At 36.6% G+C, this 21,313-nt stretch overlaps 1 protein-coding gene across 3 annotated transcripts in view; it reads right to left on the reverse strand.

Moving 5' to 3' along the window:
- Positions 1 to 72: 72 nt before the first annotated feature.
- Positions 73 to 21,313, reverse strand: part of LOC139948801 (sorting nexin-13-like) — a 38,021-nt gene continuing 16,780 nt past the window's right edge. For 2 of the 3 annotated variants that reach the window (XM_071947135.1, XM_071947137.1), the window contains 18 exons: positions 20,640 to 20,750; positions 18,944 to 19,116; positions 17,849 to 17,996; positions 17,159 to 17,268; positions 16,334 to 16,390; positions 14,742 to 14,829; positions 13,421 to 13,626; positions 12,892 to 12,996; positions 11,795 to 11,965; positions 11,248 to 11,365; positions 10,609 to 10,856; positions 8,483 to 8,593; positions 8,070 to 8,213; positions 7,067 to 7,123; positions 6,373 to 6,518; positions 5,447 to 5,515; positions 5,163 to 5,275; positions 73 to 4,938 (listed from right to left, as the gene is read on the reverse strand). In XM_071947135.1, the coding sequence (XP_071803236.1) occupies positions 4,625 to 4,938; positions 5,163 to 5,275; positions 5,447 to 5,515; positions 6,373 to 6,518; positions 7,067 to 7,123; positions 8,070 to 8,213; positions 8,483 to 8,593; positions 10,609 to 10,856; positions 11,248 to 11,365; positions 11,795 to 11,965; positions 12,892 to 12,996; positions 13,421 to 13,626; positions 14,742 to 14,829; positions 16,334 to 16,390; positions 17,159 to 17,268; positions 17,849 to 17,996; positions 18,944 to 19,116; positions 20,640 to 20,750 (2,489 nt within the window). In that variant the 3' untranslated portion in view covers positions 73 to 4,624. The remainder of the gene's footprint in view (positions 4,939 to 5,162; positions 5,276 to 5,446; positions 5,516 to 6,372; positions 6,519 to 7,066; positions 7,124 to 8,069; positions 8,214 to 8,482; positions 8,594 to 10,608; positions 10,857 to 11,247; positions 11,366 to 11,794; positions 11,966 to 12,891; positions 12,997 to 13,420; positions 13,627 to 14,741; positions 14,830 to 16,333; positions 16,391 to 17,158; positions 17,269 to 17,848; positions 17,997 to 18,943; positions 19,117 to 20,639; positions 20,751 to 21,313) is intronic. The other variant, XM_071947136.1, reaches the window with a different exon arrangement.

Genomic DNA, 21,313 nt, shown 5'->3' on the forward strand with positions numbered 1-21,313 from the left:
CTCGTCACCAAGAAAGGTTTTATGCTAATACTTATTTTGAGTAATTACCAATAGTGTCCACTTCCTTTAAGAAATTGTCAGTTGTAAGGCATTTTGACTTGTATAGATTTGATAAATACACCCAAACAAAACAGTGGTGTGCCACTTGTGTTCTAAGGCAAGACCGTTATTGCTTTGTCCCTTAGAAAAGTTGTAGGGTCCTGTGTGTTACTCAGAGCTATTCTATGGTGTAACAATAAAAGACCACAGTACATATCTTGCAGTACACATTTATCGCAAAGAGAAGAAGGGTTCGCCTCGGTATGTCTGGCAGTGTGTTTATCTTCAATCATAATTGAAAGCCATTATACACTTGTGGAACAGAACAAAAAAAAAAGTTCACAGGTTTACGAATAACTTACAGGGTTTACAGAAGGTAATGATGAAAGACTTCTCTTGAAAGATTATTCCGGCACGTTAATCCGGAGGTCGTTGGTTCGAATCCCACTCTAGTCAATTCTTTGTTCAACCCCAAAAATCAGAAAGATTATTCCATGAAATGCTCTACTTTTTGAGAAAACATTAAAACAATTTATCAATTCTCGATACCGAGAATTATGGACTTATTTTAAACACATGTCATGACATGGCGAAAGGTGCCGAAACAAGGGTGGGTTTTCCCATTATTTTCTCCCGACTCCGATGACCAATTGAGCCTGAATTTTCACAGGTTTGTTATTTTATATATAAGTTGTGATACACGAAGTATGGGCCTTTGGACAAAACTGTCTAATGGCAATAAAGGCTGCACTCAAAAGGAAGAAAAAGAAGAAGAAATATGGTTTGAAGAGTTCGCAATTCTTAATAAAGCAACTGCCATTTCAGAAGTGCTTTTGAAAGTACATCAAACATGCACCCAGTTTTATTTCACTTTGTTTTAAGCCTGTACAAAATAATATATTATTACTTACTGTGCTTTTTTATTACACCTGTACATTCAAATATTATTACAAATCTGCGACAAGATATTAATATTCATCTACATGTATACAGCATTATAACAAAACATAATTCATAATCAGGTAGAGTTCACATAAAACTGACATAACTGAATAATTCATGTTGGCAAATTAGCATATATGCAAATTTGCATGTATGCAAATTAGCATATATACATATTCATTACAGTTGTGTGCCCTTCATGAAAAATGTTAGGGGTTGGTCAAGCTCATTTAAAAAAATAAATCAAATTCTGGCACCGGCTGAAAACTATATCAAATTTCTTTCAATTCAGTCGACGTCTAAGTTAAATATTTTCCTGTGAAGTAATGAACAACAAATTCTTGCTGTTTTATTATTTTTGTAAATGTTCATGACAAAGTATTATGAGTATTGGTTAGGTTAAAACAAAAGGTTACGCACATTCTAGCAATGTTCTGTATCTGTTTCAATAGCTATATACGTACAATCACCCGTAGGGGTGTCGCCATACCTTCAATGTTCAATGTTGATGTGATCGGATTTAAGAAAGAAAACGTTATTGCACATTCATTATTTGTTTATTCGGCTTTCAGAAAACAGCTTTTGGAAGTAATATGACAACAAAATACAGAGATTTTTAGTAAAAAATAATTATCACAGATTTTGTTCACTCAAACTTTGGTCGTGTCCAGTTCTGTTGAAACTGCTAGTAAGAATAACCGGTAAATTTTGGGCGGAAGAAGCATGACAAAAATGACAGACTTCATGAAGAAAACATGTAGTCCATGTCAAATATTTTAGGGTCATACTTAGGTCAAGACCACAACAAAATAAGTTGTGTAATACTTATACAAAAGCTGATGTGTGATAAAGATGGTAGTTTTATCTCGCAACATTGTTTGTGTGAAGCGCCGCCGTTGATTCAAAATCAATAAAAGTATGTCAACAAATTTGAATCTCCAAAAAATTATAGAAATACCCATGTTGTTCGTTTGAATGCTGCACTTAATATGGCCAGAGATCTGGTTATCCGCTGGTCCCTCACTTAAAGACACTGGACACTATTGGTAATTGTCAAAGACTAGTCTTCACAGTTGGTGTATCTCAACATATGCATAAAATAACAAACCTGTGAAAACTTGACTTCAATTGATCAAGTTGTGTGCTTTCAGATGCTTAAAGTGGAGACCTCAAAATCTAAATCAGAGGTCTCGAAATTAAATTCATGGAAAATTACTTCTTTCTCAAAAACTGTATTACTTCAGAGGGAGCCTTTTCTCACAATGTTTTATACTATCAATCTCTTCCCATTACTCGTTACCAAGTAAGGTTTTATGCTAACAATTATTTTGAGTAATTACCAATATTGTCCAGTGCATTTAACAAGATGGAATTGACCTTGCTGTTTTCTCAGCAACTAGCAACTGTGGGTATTCAACTGAAAGTTCCACGGGTTACTTGTAAAGCATCTTTCTTGATCATTTTGCCTGTAAATCGGTATTAGGTTGATAAAAACTAATCAATGACCCTACCTTTAAAGGCAGTGGACACTATTGGTAATTACTCAAAATAATTATTATCATAATACCTTACTTGGTGACAAGTAATGGGGAGAGGTTGATGGTATAAAACATTGTGAGAAACAGCTCCCTCTGAAGTAACGTAGTTTTCGAGAATAAGTAATTTTCCATGAATTTGATTTCCAGACCTTAGATTTAGAATTTGAGGTCTAAAAAACAAGCATCTGAAAGCACACAACTTCGTGTAACAAGGGTGTTTTTTTCTTTCATTATTATCTCACAACTTCGATGACCAATTGAGCTCAAATTTTCACAGGTTTTTTATTTTATGCATATGTTGAGATACACCAAGTGAGAAGACTGGTCTTTAACAAATACCAATAGTGTCCAGAACTAGAGTTCGACATGAAGTATCAGTTGCAATTTCACAAACATTTCCTTTAAAATCAATAAATTCTCACACACAACACTCATTTTCAATTTTAAAAATACTGCTTATTGTTGTTTACTTATAAATAAAAGCATTTTCTTTAGAGTAAAATTTGTACACGATCATTCAACCCATCCTCAACCGGTGGCAGTGCAGCTGATTTTATTAGGTGAAATCTTTCTTCTTGTATGTTTTATTTTTAAAGTTGTTTTTCTTCTTCAAGTTAATAGTTTGGTCATAAATCATCACTGTTTTTTTTGTAGAGACACTCAGGTCCTTGCAGTCAAACTTTCACGTTTGAAAAAAAAACCACACTTGAAGTTACCGTAAGCGAAAAAATACACATTTAAAGTAAGCATATTTCACAGGTAAGAAAATCTTCTTGTAAATTGTGGGCACTTCAGCTTTATGCAGAAATTACTCACTTGCGCTGTAAGGTGGCAACAGTGACTGTCTGCGCAGATTTTATATGCTGATTCAACAGAGCACGAGTCAAGGTTTAAGTTAATATGAAAGAGAACTTTCCTTAACCATAGGCGTATGACAAAGGGCAGCCAAGGGGGGCAACTGCCCTCCAAATTGGGTAAAAATCTTGCGCTAAATTCAGGCACAGCCAGAAGAAAACCTAAGACTCTTTACCCAACATTACAAATTTATACTGTGTTATTATCTGTGCAAAATTTCAGGCAAATCAGCGAAAACATACAAGTCATCTGTAAGCCCATGTTCTGAGCTGAAGTCAAACCCCCCTTTCCACTAAACAGACTTGTTTTGGTTTAAAAAAAAACCAAATTTACTGCAATCTCTTTCAACTTCTGAAACACATTTTGTAAACAAGCACTGAGGATTTGAGATTTCATTCTCCAATTTTTCAAAAATAGTTCTGGAGATCATCCAATTCTTATAGCACTTCTATTTACAGTATTGCCGACAAACATTCTTTCATAATCAAAACAAACAAACAATAACAACAACAAGCAAAACAACAGGGCAAGAATGTTTCTGGATAGATTCAACACCATCGTAAGATTTGAAAAATAGTTTGGGGTTATTTGACACGAGTACAAAATATATACCTGGATTAACTATGAATAAAAGTTAAGAAACAGAAGGAAAACAAGAATCTGATTTTTCAAACATGGCAGAGACATTTGTCTTGTCTAAAATTGATTTTGGAATTTTAGTAAGGATACATGAAAACTTGTTTTATGCTTTTCTAAACAAGTTTCTTAAAGTAATATACTTGGTTATTTTTATGAAAGTTAAAGGATTTTCCGATATATATGGGCTTTTCTACTATTTCAATTCCATATCCGGAAAAAGTTTTTACTTTTTTTTTTTTTAAATAGAAAGTTGAAGGTGTTTCCAATATGGCCTCTTCTACTATTTCAATTCTATATCCACAAATAGATTTTAAGTTTTAAATCCCAATTAGTGTTAGGGTTTGATATTTCTGAAACAAATTGAGGAACACTATTTATATGTGTCGTAACAAGTTTTGTCGCTTTCACCAAAAGGTAAGCAGCGCATAGTTTTGGTGTTTTGTCTACTCTGCCAAATTTCTCTCTGTGGTCTCAGAAAAGAATACACTCTTAAAATAATATTTGGCGAGAAGCAGTGCGGAGATTCCAACCAACAAACTCCCTCCCCGCGGATTCCCCAAAACAAACATAAAAGGGTGGCTGTTCCATCATTAGCTCTCCCTCCACCTGGGTCACCTTGTGTCCCGCCGTTGCAACTGTTCCCGATTCCGCACCTTGTTAACAGGCTGCAAATTCATTGGTTTCTGCTGCTGCTGCTGTTGCTGCTGCATCGTGCCATTCTCCCGCCGCTGTCGTAGCCGCGGGGACTGCCCGTGCAACTTCCGGAAGACTTCCTTGAACTTATTGGCGCGGAAAATGATGGTTAGAAGGCCCTCAAAGATGACGTAGAGAAGACGTTTGTTTAGGACGCGGTTCTGGAGCATCTGCATAAGACGCATCATCCCCCTTCGACTCGTCTCCGTTCCGATAAAATTCTTGAGTTCATCTTCACACGAAAAAAGGGAAACATTTTCACAACTAGATTCAACAAAATTTCCGAACTAATATCATGTTTTGGACCATAACTAATAATTACAACCAAGTTTTGAAAAAAAAAAAAAAAACTGAAATAGAAATTACATAAAAACCTCATAGAACGTTTCCAAACTCATAAATCATGCACCCCAGAGAGAAAAACAAAAATTAAAATCATTATTATATCACACCTACCTGGTATACTGCTGAACAATTTAACCTTAGCAGCAACAAGCGTTCTTAACTTGACATTCTCACTTCTCTCTGGAGCCACCTCAGCCAGGATCCCACCGGGCCAAAACGATTCCCTAAACGAAAAACAAAAACAAACAAACACCATTTTAATAAACATGTATCACTGTAATTCCATGAATTATGTATACATAACTTAGAGCCATTAATAACACTCATTGTTTCGAAGAGGTAAGGTGTCTTTTGGTGTATGAGGAACAATAGGGGTTTGGAAGTTGATATTTTACCTGAACTGCTTGACATATTCTGCGATTTGTTCGGGAGATGTTAATCCTTCGACGCTTTCCACAATTTTACTGCAAGTAAGAGATTTCAAATATTAGTCCAATCTTAAAATAGGAAACAAAATCCTAACTGAATCAAAACAATAAATGAGAAAATACTCAAATTAATATATAACTAATAAGATCAACGTAAATAACTATGTGTTTAAAAATCAATTTACATGAGAAGTTTTATAGAATGACCTTAAAAACTGTAAGTAAATACATACATAGTCTACATATGGATAATAAATCAAATGACAAATTCTCACAAAATGATATTATCGGCAAACATCAACTGAATAAAGAAGGTAAATGTTAAACATGGCAAAACATATCACATAAAACAAAAATGATGTGCTCTTTCCAACAGTAATTTAGTTGAAGTTTCCTGTGCCTAAGTTCACAAAAACCTGTAAGCACAAAAACTTGCTAAGCAAAGAAATGTTTTGCTTGACAAAAACAGCTCTCCAGCCAAACCACATAATAATAATAATAACAACAATAGAGAAAAATAAAAAGTGCAAAAACAATAGCAGAAAGAATTTGCCTCAGGGCGCTGGAAAAGAACAGCAATAAAAGTCTGGACTAGATTAAATTTATACAAAGCAAAGTATTACACAGAAAAATAACATACGGTTTGCATTGTCGTGACTGGTGCCCTATTAAATCTGTCAAGCAGTATTTCTGCTAAACAGCTCTAAAAAATTTGCCCCCATCAGGCAAATATGGCTTCAGAACTTTTCATTAAAAAAAAAAACATTATTTGTAAAAAGATAATTTTGTTTTATGCACAAAAAAAACAACAACAATGAGGAATTTGTAATGCACCAAAAATGATTTCACATCGGCTGAAAATTCTAGTCTGCTGAATATTGTTTTGTTCATACCTGTTAATCTTACTGCCGAATGCCGCTTTGATGATTTGTCTTAGAAGGGTAGCAACCTGACGTCTCAGCCATTGATCCTTACTCTTCAAGTCGAATACTTCATCCATCAGTAACAGCATGATCCTTAGTGGAATGTTATCATCATCCTGTAGGGTTCAAAATAGGGAGGCGATAAAAATAATAATAGATCTTCTATAGCTTAAAGCTATTATACACTTTTGGTACAGAAAAAAAATTAAAAGTTCACAGATTTATAAATAATTTACAGTGTTTACAGAAGGTAGTGGTGAAAGACTTCTCTTGAAATATTATTCCATGAAATGCTTTACTTTTTGAGAAAACATTACAACAATATCAATTCTCGATAGCGAGAATTATGGATTTATTTTAAACACATGTCAAGACACGGCGAAACCTGGGGAAACAAGGGTGGGTTTTCCCGCTATTTTCTCCCGACTCAGATGACCGATTGAGTCTAAATTTTCACAGGTTTGTTATTTTATGGTACACGAAGTGTGGGCCTTGGACAACACTGTTTACCGAAAGTGTCCAATGGCTTTAACGGTGTCAAAGGCACTTCATACAAACAATAAAAGTAAGAAGTTAAAAATGCACATTGTATAAATAAAACTACGCAGAAGAAATTAACGTTGGCGCAGAGAGCATCTACTCCCTGAAAGTCAAATAAACTTACATCAGCTCGTATGTGCTCCGACACTCGACCCATATCTTCGGACTCCTCATCTTTGGACTGGAAAAGAAGACAAAACAAAAGAAAATTATTAGCCTTCCTTTCTTTTGTATTGTAACGTCTTGGCTGGGTTTGGGTCCTTTGGTTCCTTACGTACCTGCGGAGTAGTATAGTAAAGTAGTATTAATCGGGAGGGCTAGAAGTTGAAGTTTAAGTTCACGACAGATTAATGACAAGTTGAACTCAAGTAAATTGATGTCTCTTAACGTAACTATTTTATTAAGAGCTCTCTGCTCGAGCTCTGCTCTGTTCTAAAGTCTAACCCAAACTCCCATTATTATTAAATTCCTTTACTTTATTCCAATCAATGTTATTAATCATCTTCTAAATCACAATACTATCAATAAGAAACCAACCGCGCACACGCTCCCGCTTAGCAATTTGCGCGCGCTTTGTAATTAGCTCGCGTTTTGCGGTTGGTTCAGGATAGATCACTACAGTATGTTGATGACTAGGAAACAGCTGCTATACAAAGACAAATAGCAGAATAAAAAGTTGCCAGGCCTACAGCTGGGGGCTTCATAAATTGGGCCCCAAAAAAAGTGGTTACCCCTTTGAAGGCACTGTACAAACTACACGTTTGGTAATTGTCAAAGACCAGTGTTCTCACTTGGTGTATCCCAACATGGGCATAAAATAACAAGCCTGTGAAAATTTGGGCTCAATCGGTTGTCAAAGTTGCAAGAAAATGATGAGAGAAAAAACACCCTTGTTGGACGAATTTGTGTTTTTGTGAAATTTTCACAGGTTTGTTATTTTATGCATATGTTGGGATACACCAAGTGAGAACACTGGTCTCCTTCAGAGGGAGTCGTTTCCCACAATGTTTTATACTATCAACAGTTCTCCAAAGCTTGTTGGCCAAGTCAGTTTTTAAGTTAATGCTTATTTTGAGTAATTACCAAACGTGTACCTTCCCTTTAAACTAGCAGACGGTCCTACTTACTTTATTAGTGAATACTTTATTGATACTATCTGTCATCTTGTCGGACACCATGTTGACCCCGTCTACCAGGTTACCGGGTACCGAGCGAACTGTGTGAGCTACACTTCGAACGCCTGTTTTGAACGGATTGACAATGTGGTCCATCTGTAGAGAGAAAGTGACAACAATTTAACTGAATCAAGTTTTCTCCTCCAGACAAGAAGAGAATACGGTTCGAAACGACAAGACCACATTGACTCTTTTAGGGGCCAATATACTCCTCAAAAGGAGATTTTACACATGGTTGTACATTCAAGTTAACAATTTAAAGATATTTCAAGTTGTCAAGAAAACTTGTTGTGTAGATCTTCAGGATCTGATTTGATTCAACCGCACAATGGTTCATTGTTTTTTAGTAACTTCCCGATTTGTACCTTTCTTGCTAGTTGACCCTTGCCTCTGTTGTAAACACCCGGTTCTAAGAAGTTACAGACGATGCCTTGCATTCCTGGATTGTTACTCAACACATCAACGTTAAGTAAAGTCTGCAGAGACGGAGAAAAACAAAACAAAATTAATTTAACTGGAACTTCATAGACCCCTTGCATAGTGAGGTCACAAGTCCCCAAAAGAATAATTATAATAATAATAATCATAATCATAATAATAATTATAATGAAAACTTGTAAAGCACACAAATCCATCCAATAACATTCAAATTATGAACAATAACCAACATTTAAACGTAAGCCTAAGTTGAAAAGAAATATAAAACATGTGGTATAGAAATACAATACAAATGTAATATTTAAGAAAACAGGAGGTAATTTAAGAGTATTCCTGAAAAAAGGGACAAATTTCAAAAAGAACCTTCATATGATACATTTATAACTTATTGATTTATATTGCGCCCATTCCATAAAATGTACACAAGCACATAACAAAATATGAAGACAATGATTAAAAAATTAACAACTGGTAAAATCAAGGAAATACCACAAATCCAAATATATGAAAAAACACAAGACCCTTATAGGCCGTCTAAACAGTAAAAATGCATTAACTTAAAGCAGTAGCTACAACTGCAAAAATTCATTAACTTAAATAAAGACAGTAGATACAACAGTTAAAATGCATTGACATAAAGACAGTAGATACAACAGTAAAAATGCATTGACATAAAGACAGTAGATACAACAGTAAAAATGCATTGATATAAAGACAGAAGATACAACAGTAAAAATGCATTGACATAAAGACAGTAGATACAACAGTAAAAATGCATTGACATAAAGACAGTAAATACAACAGTTAAAATGCATTGACATAAAGACAGTAGATTCAACAGTAAAAATGCATTGACATCAAGACAGTAGATACAACAGTAAAAATGCATTGACATAAAGACAGTAGATACAACAGTAAAAATGCATTGATATAAAGACAGTAGATACAACAGTAAAAATGCATTGACATAAAGACAGTAGATACAACAGTAAAAAATGCAGTGACATAAAGACAGTAGATACAACAGTAAAAATGCATTGACATCAAGACAGTAGATACACAGTAAAAATGCATTGACATAAAGACAGTAAATACAACAGTTAAAATGCATTGACATAAAGATAGTAGATACTAAAGTAAAAATGCATTGACATAAAGACAGTAGATACAACAGTTAAAATGCATTGACATAAAGACAGTAGATACAACAGTTAAAATGCATTGACATAAAGACAGTAGATTCAACAGTAAAAATGCATTGACATAAAGACAGTAAATACAACAGTTAAAATGCATTGACATAAAGACAGTAGATTCAACAGTAAAAATGCATTGACATCAAGACAGTAGATACAACAGTAAAAATGCATTGACATAAAGACAGTAGATACAACAGTAAAAATGCATTGATATAAAGACAGTAGATACAACAGTAAAAATGCATTGACATAAAGACAGTAGATACAACAGTAAAAAATGCAGTGACATAAAGACAGTAGATACAACAGTAAAAATGCATTGACATCAAGACAGTAGATACACAGTAAAAATGCATTGACATAAAGACAGTAGATTCAACAGTAAAAATGCATTGACATAAAGATAGTAGATACTAAAGTAAAAATGCATTGACATAAAGACAGTAGATACAACAGTTAAAATGCATTGACATAAAGACAGTAGATACAACAGTTAAAATGCATTGACATAAAGACAGTAGATTCAACAGTAAAAATGCATTGACATAAAGATAGTAGATACTAAAGTAAAAATGCATTGACATCAAGACAGTAGATACAACAGTAAAAATGCATTGACATAAAGACAGTAGATACAACAGTAAAAATGCATTGATATAAAGACAGTAGATACTACAGTAAAAATGCATTGACATCAAGACAGTAGATACAACAGTAAAAATGCATTGACATAAAGACAGTAGATACAACAGTAAAAATGCATTGACATAAGGACAGATAAATTTACACAAAGGTTTACTTTTGCAACCAAGAGACATTAATAATTACAGCGCCCTCGCTTGTCCTCAACATACCTGTAGATATATCGTCAGAGCTTTACCCCTCTTGTCGAGGAAGCTCTTTGCTGTGTTTCTGATTGGACGCTTACTCGGTAACGCCATGGAGGACAGAGTATCGAAGCGTTCCGTCAGACACATGTGGAGATCGTGGAAATCGCTAAACCTCCGGTAGACGTCCCAGATTTCCGTTACGCCCTTCGGGTCGGTGCGCGTGACGTGGATCGCATAGACAGCGTATGTTGTTCCTTTCTCTTTAACGAGAGCTACACGAGAACAAAAGACAAAAAAAACACCATTCATCATCCAAAAACATCTTTGGATTTATCTAACAAGATTTGGGCAATTCAGAAATTCGAAGAAAAGTTTTCATTTTGGGTTGATAAAAACATTTCAGAAAAAAAAGAAAAAAAGTAAATCCAACTTTATAAAAAGTACAAAAATACAAGTTATAAAAAAAATAACAAAACATTCTAGCAATTTATACATACAAATATATATATAATAAAATGAATTACAAATAAAAACATGTACATGTACATCAAAGGTTACAAATTTAAATATAACATTTAAAAATATGTAAGAGTAAGACTAGTTTTTAAGAGAGGAAAAAGGGGGTAATGGGGAAAAAGAAAACTAAAGAACGTTGCAACTTACTTGAGTTTGTAACGCAGGCAGTGATTTGTGGAGAGCCGTCTGGTGATGAATTGTTTGTATGAATGTTGAGATGTTCCAGAGAACCTTGGCTCCCAATTGAAGACAGATCTTCAGACGACTGCAAACGAAAAAGAAAAAAAAAGACGTTAAGACAGAGAAACGATTTCCAATCAGGCATGATGGGGGGTGTCGTGGCCGAGTGGATAAGAGCACCGAACTCAAGCTCGAGCTGTGGGTTCGAATCCCGGCCGTGACATTTGTGTCCTTGAGCAAGACACTTAACTAAAATTGCTTCTCTCCACCCAGGAGTAAATGGGTACCTGTGAGGGCAGAGTTGGTTATTGTGATTGATAAGCTTAGCGCGCTACATAATTGGTGGCACAGGCTGTATACTTCCCAGGGAGCTGAGATGGTTTACGGAGTTAAAAGGCCCAGTGATCAGGGGTAATAATGTTGAAAGAGCTTTGAGACCTGGTGTAAATAAAGCGCTATATAAAAACTTATTATTATTATTATTATTATTATTAAAGGTTAAGTTGTGACCTACCCCAGCGGTGCTGTTTTCAGGGGAGGAGTCAACCTGAGTCATGTCATCATCACCAAGACGACCGCTGTTCTCATCCCCTTTCAGTAGGTCCAGCTCCTCAAGACATTTGACGTAGTAGGTGCTCTGCTTGAAGGCTGGGAAGAATCGCTCCTCTTGTAAAATATTGTGAACCTGTGAAGAGACAAGACAAAAATGGATGTGAGGACAACTGGTCTGGAAAATGGACTGGACTGCTTCTGGGAAAAATGATACTAATAATAATACAAACAATTTATATAGCGCATAATGCATGTGCCTCTATGCACAACAAAAACATAACATAAAACAATGACACAAATAAAGAAAGCAAAAGTTACAAAAATCCAATCCAAAGCTAAATCTGCAGTTTCAAAAAGGCCCTGTGACTACGGAAGAGAAGACTTTATAATAATAATATTTATTCTGGTAAGAATTCACAAGTACAAATATCATAATTTAAAACACATTTAAACAACAGTGGGATGCCCAAGGAGAGCATATCATTTAGAGATTTAAGACAGGCATAGACAAACAAAAACAATGATCATTAAAGGCAGAGGACACTATTGGTAATTACTCAAAATACTGATTGGCATAAAACCTTACTTGGTAACGAGTAATGGGGAGCTGTTGATAGTATCAAACATTGTAAGAACGGCTACCTCTGAAGTAGCGTAGTTTTCGAGAAAGAAATTGTCCACAAATTTGATTTTGAGACCTCAGAATAAGATTTTGAGGTTTCGAAATCAAGCATCTAAAGCACACAACTTTGTGTGACAAGGGTGTTTTTTCTTTCATTATTATCTCGCAACTTAGACGACCAATTGAGCCAAAATTTTCACAGGTTTGTTATTTTATGCATATGTTGAGATACACCAAGTGAGAAGGCTAGTCTTTGACACTCACCAATAGTGTCAAGTGTCTTTAAAAAAGAAATCAGAGAACCATAAAAAGGCCTAACATTAACAGAAAGAAGAACACAGTGAAACATTAAAAAAACATTGTAACATACAATGTAGGTGTTAAAGACGGGTCCTTCTTATGTGTACAAAGGTCAAATACCCCGAACATGAACTCACCCTTCTTTGTGCTTCGTCAAACACACTACCCGACAGACCGTCTGATCGTATTCTTTGGTAGGTCTTCTTTACTATACTGCCCTCGAGTTTCACTCTGTTTGTTGCCTGTAAAATGAAACAACCATGAAATAGCAGTGGGATAACAATTAGTTATAATACTTTCCAATGGATATAAACGAATCATGACTGTTTCATGCTACAAAGAATATATTCAAAACTGAAAGTTCCTTCCTTGTCTTCGCTCCATTGGGTTCTTGGTTAGTATAGTGATTAAGTTCGCTTTTCTGAGATTCTTGGCTTCACGACCAGAATAAATGAAAAAAGGTCATTGAAGGTCATGCTACAAAAAATATATTCAAAACTGAAACTTCCTTCCTTGTCTTCTCTCCATTGGGTTCTTGGCTAGAACAGTGATTAAGTTCACTTTTCTGAGATTCTTGGCTTCACAACCAGAATAAATATAACAAGGTCATTGAAGGTCATCTCCAAGGTCATTCACAACGACCCGGAACAAGCTCCCTGTACTCACATCCTCCGATAAGTACTCCTGGAATATATTGAGCGCAGCTTTCCGGATCATATCTAAGTTCATTGCGCTCGCTAACGACCTCTTGGCCTGGTTATTAATCTTCTGTAGTTGGATCTCGGAGAGTTGCTGCTCCGCCATCACTCTGAAACCCTCCACGGTGTGCCAGAAGAAGACGTAGGCTTGAGCTCCGGCATTCCTCATGAAATCTACGAGAGACAAATCCAGAGTTTTGGGAATCATAAGGGTTTGGTTAAGGGGGGAATGATCATGATTGGATAACCTACGCCCGATTTTAAATCTGCTAAGCATACAAAATAATGCTAAGCACAAACAGTTACCAACCTCACAATGTGACAAACATTATAAGTGATCGGCTCTGGATAGTCCCCCCTTAAGCAAATGAGTTTGTTTTAAAATAGCTCGAGCAAAAACTTTTTAATGGCTAGATGTTTCGTGAACAATCAAGCTCTGGTGTTTCTGAGTGTGGGTTCGAGTTCAGGTCTCGACACTTGGGTGCTGAAGCAAGACACTTTACCCAGTAACACTTATCGCTAAGACAAAAGGTTTGCTCCAGTGCTTTTGCCAGTGGCCAGTGAGTGTGCGCCCCCCCCCCCAGCACCTTGTAAATCCTTTTATTACCCTGGTACAAACCGCATCTCTTGCCACAGCATTCAAGAACCGACACCAACCCTTCGAAATTTGAGAAACTATTCTTGCACGAATCAATTCTCAGATTAAAATGTTTCTTTGGAGTGAAAGTTATCAAAACCGTTAAACTTTGAAGGGAATCTTTTCTCAAAATAGTTTACACCATCAACAGCCGCGCTGCTTCTCACCAAGTTAAGTTAAGGGTCATCAATTTGTGGAGTATTAACCAAGCTATGACCCTACATTTAAAGGCAGTGGACACTATTGGTAATTACTTAAAATATTTATCAGCATAAAACCTAACTTGGTAACGAGTAATGGGGAGAGGTTGGTAGTATAAAACATTGTGAGAAACGACTCCCTTGGAAGTGACATAGTTTTCGAGAAAGAAGTAATTTTCAAAGAATTTGATTTCGAGACCTCAAGTTTAGAATCTGAGGTCTCGAAATCAAGCATCTGAAAGCACACAACTTCGTGTGACAAGGGTGTTTTTTTCTTTCATAGTTATCTCGCAACTCCGATGACCGATCGAGCTCAAATTTTCACAGGTTGGTTATTTTATACATATGTGGAGATACACCAAGTGAGAAGACTGGAGTTTTATAATTACTAAGAGTGTCCAGTGTCTTTAACAGAACAAGCTTGGAGAGAACCATTTATACGTTTTACTTACCAATGAAGTATGCCACAGCTATACTATTTATGAGCACGATATCGAGAGGCAAGGAATAGAGGCTTTTACCTAGCTCTTCATCGTTATTCTGAAACGGACACAGACAAAAACCATAGAGGATATACAATCAGAAATATGCAGTGATGAGGCCAAGCTAGGCATTCTGTCCCTCTGCCCCATGTTTGGAATATGCCCAATTACAGAATTCAAGGGGTGACTTATTGGTTATTCAGAAATAAGGCTCTATTAAGTAGGATTTGAAACTTTGCATGGTGGAGATAAGATATAGAAGAGTTTGTGGTAACACCATGTAATGACAATCTCTAAATGAGTTGGGGTGGTTCTGAAAAGAACCGTTGGATTAACTCAACGTTTCGATCAGTATGCTCTGATCGTCTCGATCAGTATGCTCTGATCGTCAGTATGCTCTGATGCTCTTTCTCCAGAAGACGATCAGAGCATACTGATCGAAACGTCGAGTTAACCCAACGGTTCTTTTCAGAACCACCCCAACTCATTTAGAGATTGTCATTACATGGTGTTACCGCAAAATCTTCTATAGGCTCTATTATATAAGAAAACTAGCTCAGCACAACGGAATTACTTAAGTAGGATACGGTTACCAGCCAAAGTGCTGCGTCAAATGTACAATTTGTGACTGGCATCTTGCTCATTTGGCATAGAGCTGTTTAAGCCATCTAAACGGGCCACACACAAAAGACACGACACAGCAAGCCAAATGGCAAAAACCTTGCACATAATAGAATTTTAGCGAGTAAGACTTTGGGGTCTGTGTCCCTGGTTGTTATTGGTCAATGCATTAAGGGGGCGGAGTTTAACGAGGAAATATTGTCATGATCAGAACGCACATGCTCTGTCTGTCACATCACAAAGGAGTGAGTTCTTAATCCGTTAATTTGTCTCAACTTTTAGACTAGCCTGCTCTAGTCACTTTTAAAAGAAGAAGAAAAGAAAGAACAAAGTTTTAAATGGCTGTTTGTGCATAGCAGAAATCTTTGCTGCTTAAAGAACAGTGTGCTTGGAGAGTTCTGCCGTCGATTTCACCAAACTCTTCCTAACTTAGGGTAAAATTTTAGGACTTAGGACGAGTAAAGTTCCGTGTCCGCAAAGACGTTAGGGCGCATTGAACCCGTCCTTAGTTAGGACGAGTTACTTGAGTTACTCGTCCTAACTCAAGATAGGATTTATACTAGCGTTTCGTGAAATCGGCTGCTGTAGACTATTTGCCCACTGAAAGAATAAACAGTGTAGATGCATGAATGAAAATGACAATTAAAGATCCGACATCTTTTTCTTCAGAGCAGAGAAGTTCTAGCGGAGAACTGGTGAAAAAAGAAAACAGAGAATCAAAAGAGACAGGCTGCTTGAAAAACCTAACCTGCTCTGACCTCTGACCTTGAAATGCAGGAAGGTCGCGGACTTAGTTGCCCTGTGTTACAAAATTCAACTACATTACACTACAGAGTTATTGTTAAAAAGGATTAAAAGAGATTGCAAGTCGTTAAAGAAATCCATGTTATTTTTTTGCGTTAAAACAAAGAATAGGATTCAACCCTCCACCGTTGGCCAACCTGTTTCGTTTCGAAGCAAACATCCTTCGGGAGGGCACCCTCACTTTCAAAGTCTTTCTGTGGTTGCCATGGGAACAAAGGAGAAAGGACCAAGAATGAAACGACACCATGTGATTATGGAAAGAGGATAAAATAGTTTAACCACATGGTGTTCAGGATGGGTTAAGTTCAAAATCACCTTGTTAGTAAGAAGATGTTTTTTTTTTTTTTTTAGTGTACAAGTTGAACCTTTCCGAAAGATTTTGTTTGAGAAAAGTAGTTTCATAGAACATTCTGAAAAGCAAACGAACCTGAGCTTTAGACCAAATTTACAACAACAAAAATAATAAACATTAAAAATACACCAGATTTCAAAGTGTAGGGCTTTTGAAAACCCACAGGTTAACACCGAGTTAAAAACATTCAAGGACCTTGTTTCAATTCAGCATTCTTTGGCTAAACTTGCAAAACTTGGTTGAAGAATGACCCAGTTTTAAAAAACCCTGGGGAGAACCCTGGCCTTCATTCCCCCCGTTCATTGCCTTGGTGCCCATTAGTATAGCCCTGTACAAATTTGAATATCTTTCACTGAGGTGATGAATGACTAGGGAACACTATCTTTTTGTATAGGATTCAAACTGCCTCTATCTACCATTGATTTTTTTTCTCCACAGAGCTCGAAAAAGTACTGAGTATTCATTGCAAACACACATTGGTGTAAGGGTAAAACCAAAAATAAAAAACAATGTCTTGCCAAACTATAAAAACAAAGTATCAAGTCAGGACAAGATGGCGTTCCCATAGATAAGGGAGAATTTTTTCCCCGGTATTTTCTTAAAGACTTACAGCTTCTTCTGCCGATTCGATGTCCTCTCCCGTCATGATTCTATTGATGGTATCATTGCACATCTGCTTCAAGTACTGCAAGCTGTTCAACTGCTGCTTGGAGTCAGTCTCTGCAAACAGTAATAAATCAGCAATGTGATTCAGACAAAAATTACACAATCTTTTTTTTATTTTTTGTTATGCAAGTTCGTCCAAAACAAGACTAAAAGCCACTCTAGGTAAAGGGCTACAAGGAAGTAAACATAGAAATGCAGAAACTCAGTGGAGCTGAAAGTAGGAATTGATATTCCTCTAAAAAGATGGCAGATCGTAGGATGAAGGGAAACATGCACCAGGCAAGGAGTTCCAAAGAGATGCAGTACGAGGGAAAAAGCTACTGGAGTAGCTCTTTGTTCTACATCTCGGCACAGCCACAGTATAAGGATGAGAACAAGCAGAAAGCCTGGTCTCACAATTAAAAACTGCCCAGCACATAAACCCCGGTACGTGTTCAACAAAAGTGCAAACAAGTAGTTAACGACAAGTTAATCTCGCAACTTCGACGACCGATTGAGCTCAAATTTATTTTCACAGGTTTGTTCTTCATGCATATGTTGAGATACACCAATTGAGAAGACTAGTCTTTGACAAATACCAATAGTGTCCAGTGTATTTAATGTTTATGGAGATAATTTTTGAGTAGAAACTAACCATCTTTGTAAGGCTTGTTGGCATCCCTTGACCTCTGCTTGTAGATTTCATTGTCGAGGATTTCTATCACGGCGTCCAGTTCCTCGATGGTTGAACACACTTTCACAATTGTTAAAAGTGCTTCGGTCATCACTGGCACATCTCCACACTAGAGTCAGACAAAGAAAAAAAAAACGTCTATTAGAAAATATTTCAAAATTATTTTATCTAATTTGGTATTCCCTACCCATCAAAAACTTACTTAGCACATAAATGCTCACTCTAACATAATGCAATTCTTCACCCTAGCAAAATGCAACACCAACGGTAAATCAACATCCAAACTGATGGACTGGTTACGGTGGTAAACCGGATTATGTGTAAAGGATACTCAGTTTACTAGTGCAGTCCTTGGTCCAACACCATTCAGTAAATCAACACCCAAACTGTTGGACTGATTATGGGGGTACGCCTGATCCCATGTAAAGCAAAGTCAGTTAGCTAGTGCAGTCCTCAGTCCAACACAATTCAATAACTCAACACCCAAACTGTTGGACTGATTATGGGGGTACGCCTGATCCCATGTAAAGCAAAGTCAGTTAGCTAGTGCAGTCCTCAGTCCAACACAATTCAATAACTCAACACCCAAACTATTGTACTCTGATTATGGTAGTATGCCTGATCCAATGTTAAGCATGATCAGTGCATCAGTGATTAGTTTACCAGTGCAGTCCTCAGTCCAACACCATTCAGTAAATCAACACCCAAACTGTTGGACTCTGATTATGGTGGTATGCCTGATCCCATGTAAAGCAAAGTCAGTTAGCTAGTGCAGTCCTCAGTCCAACACAATTCAGTAAATGTTGGACTCTGATTTGGTTGTTTGCCTTGTAAAACAAAAGTCTGGCATGGCAAAGGTGGTGGGTTTGAATCCCACTTGGGTGATTTTTTTTCACAGAACTTTAGAAAGTACAAAGAATACCGTGCTTAATACACAATGGTGGCCGGCCAAAACCAAAATATTAAAATCTAAAAAAACATGTTGTTGGATTTAGTTGCTTGGGAAGACAGTATTTTAAAACAAAACTGGCAAATCAACAAATCTGAACTCCTTACCGCCCATATGATAGTTTGGTTGATGTAATCCGGATCAGTGATCATCTCAATGAGGGGACGTAGAGCGTTGCAGACGATTATCTCTCTGATTAGGAGTCGGAATGGCTTACTGCTGAAATCAGCATCGGGGATCAGTAGAAAAAGTAGAATTTCCGTGATGCCTTGGAGGTATTCTGAAGCAGACAAAGTTGAAATATCGTAAAAAGTAAAATAGTACAGGGGGCACCATTCTTAACAATGCGAATGCTATGGCAATCTGGCTTGTATCCTGTGTAAGCTTAGCAAGATCATTTACTGTGTTTTACCCATTTTTACCCATACAACGATGAAAAGAAGTTGTAGAGCATACAATATTAAAGCAAGATAATACCGGGGCACCGTTCATATAGCAATGAAAATGCTATGGCAATTTGGCTGGTATCCTCTGTCAGCTGAGCAAAATCATTATTTGTGTTTTTCACGTACACTCCGTGGTGTTCAGTTAGTAACGATATTACAGCTCAAGTAGTAGTCCCATCTAGTGCGTTTACACATTCTATCATAATAAATTGATTCCAGTGATGGCAGGCTAGCACCGATAATCCTCTCTGCTGATCGAACAACAGAATTCAACCAAACAATGATGGATGAACAAAGGATGCTTTCAATTATAGCCTGGTAAAAATTTACTAAAGTACACTTACGAATACCAGATGAGTGTAATTTATAGTAAGGTCATTGGCAAGGTGAGTACCCAGTAATCTATAACTATCTATCTCCTGACGATGACTAGAGCAAGCTAGTCGAAACGTTCAGACCAATTCAAGAACTGACTCCGCGGTAATAATATGATCCTATAAGCTAAAATAGTAGTCCTGCCAATTTTCTATACCTTCCGCTCGGGTAATAGTTAAAAAGCAGGACAGTTCTTTTCAGAACTGAGAAGTCTCCCGAACATCTGATAAATCTACTCCGCAATAGTAGAGTAAAAATAGACAGTTCTCTAAGAACAAACTCTACCTGGCAAGTAGATACACACATGGTGTTACCGCAAACCAAATGTGACCCACTTTTTGAAAATGAGTCAGATGTCGCCCAATTTTTATATATTTTGTTTTATTTTTTAAGATCTATATTTGCATGGCAAACTTTCAGATCACTTATTTGTAGGCAATAAAGGTATTAATACATAAATTTTGTGATTATACTCTGGTCTAATATGTATCCTTTTGTGCGAAAATGGTAGTTTAAAACATCACTTTACTGGTAATTCATTTTTAACCACAAAAACTGGTAATTCATTTTTAACCAAAAATGATATATTGGCTAATTTCAAACGGGAGTCACTCAACAACGCGATACACCCCACAGCTTAGACGTACATGTACAGTGTATACCAAATAACTGCTGCTGATCATGCTGGTGTGTTCTTTCCAGCCATGCATATAACTAAATTCTTTAAGTTGTCAACATCTGACTCATTTTCACAGAGCAGGGGTGGACTTCACAAAGGTAGTCCTAACTTAGGACTAGTCCTAGGCAATGCTAAGAGATAGGACCAGTCCTAAGTTAGGATGAGTTACTGGTCCTAACTTAGGACCAGTCCTATCTCTTAGCATCTCTCTCTGAAATCCACCCCAGGTCACAAATATATATTATAACTATCTACTTGTTCTATAACATTCTCATCAACATGGCTGCCTCTCTCATAGTGTACCTTGTTCTTTAGATTCGTCCATGCTGACTAGTTCCCTACATATATCATTCTCCATTTCTACTTCCAGATCAAAGAAAACCGCCTCTAAAGTAGGTAGCATTTCTGTCGGATCTGAATGATGAAGGTCAAGAAAGAAATTTAGTCATAAAATTGCAACCACTTTTTTATTTTACATGTCATTTCCCATTTACATCCCATTTGCATTTCCAATTTGCATCTTTACGGGCAACTTGGTGTTTTTTTAGCCTCATTAAAGGCAGTGGACAGTACTATTGGTAATTGTCAAAGACTAGCCTTTTCACTGTGTATCTCAACATATGCATAAAATAACAAACCTGTGAAAATTTGAGCTCAATCGGTCATCAAAGTTGCGAGATAATAATGAAAGAAGAAAACACCCTTGTCACACAAGGTTTTGTGCGTTTAGATGGTTGATTTCAAGACCTCAAGTTCTTAACTTGAGGTCTCGAAATCAAATTCGTGGAAAATTACTTCTTTCTCAAAAACTACGTCACTTCAAAGGGAGCTGTTTCTCACAATGTTTTATACTATCAACCTCTCCCCATTACTCGTCACCAAGAAAGGTTTTGTCCTAATAATTATTTTGAGTAATTACCAATAGTGTCCACTGCCTTTAAGCTGCATCAAGCGGTCTTTTCAACTTTTCAACGTAG

Source organism: Asterias amurensis, chromosome 16 (genome assembly GCF_032118995.1).
Source record: "Asterias amurensis chromosome 16, ASM3211899v1".
Taxonomy (NCBI): domain Eukaryota; kingdom Metazoa; phylum Echinodermata; class Asteroidea; order Forcipulatida; family Asteriidae; genus Asterias; species Asterias amurensis.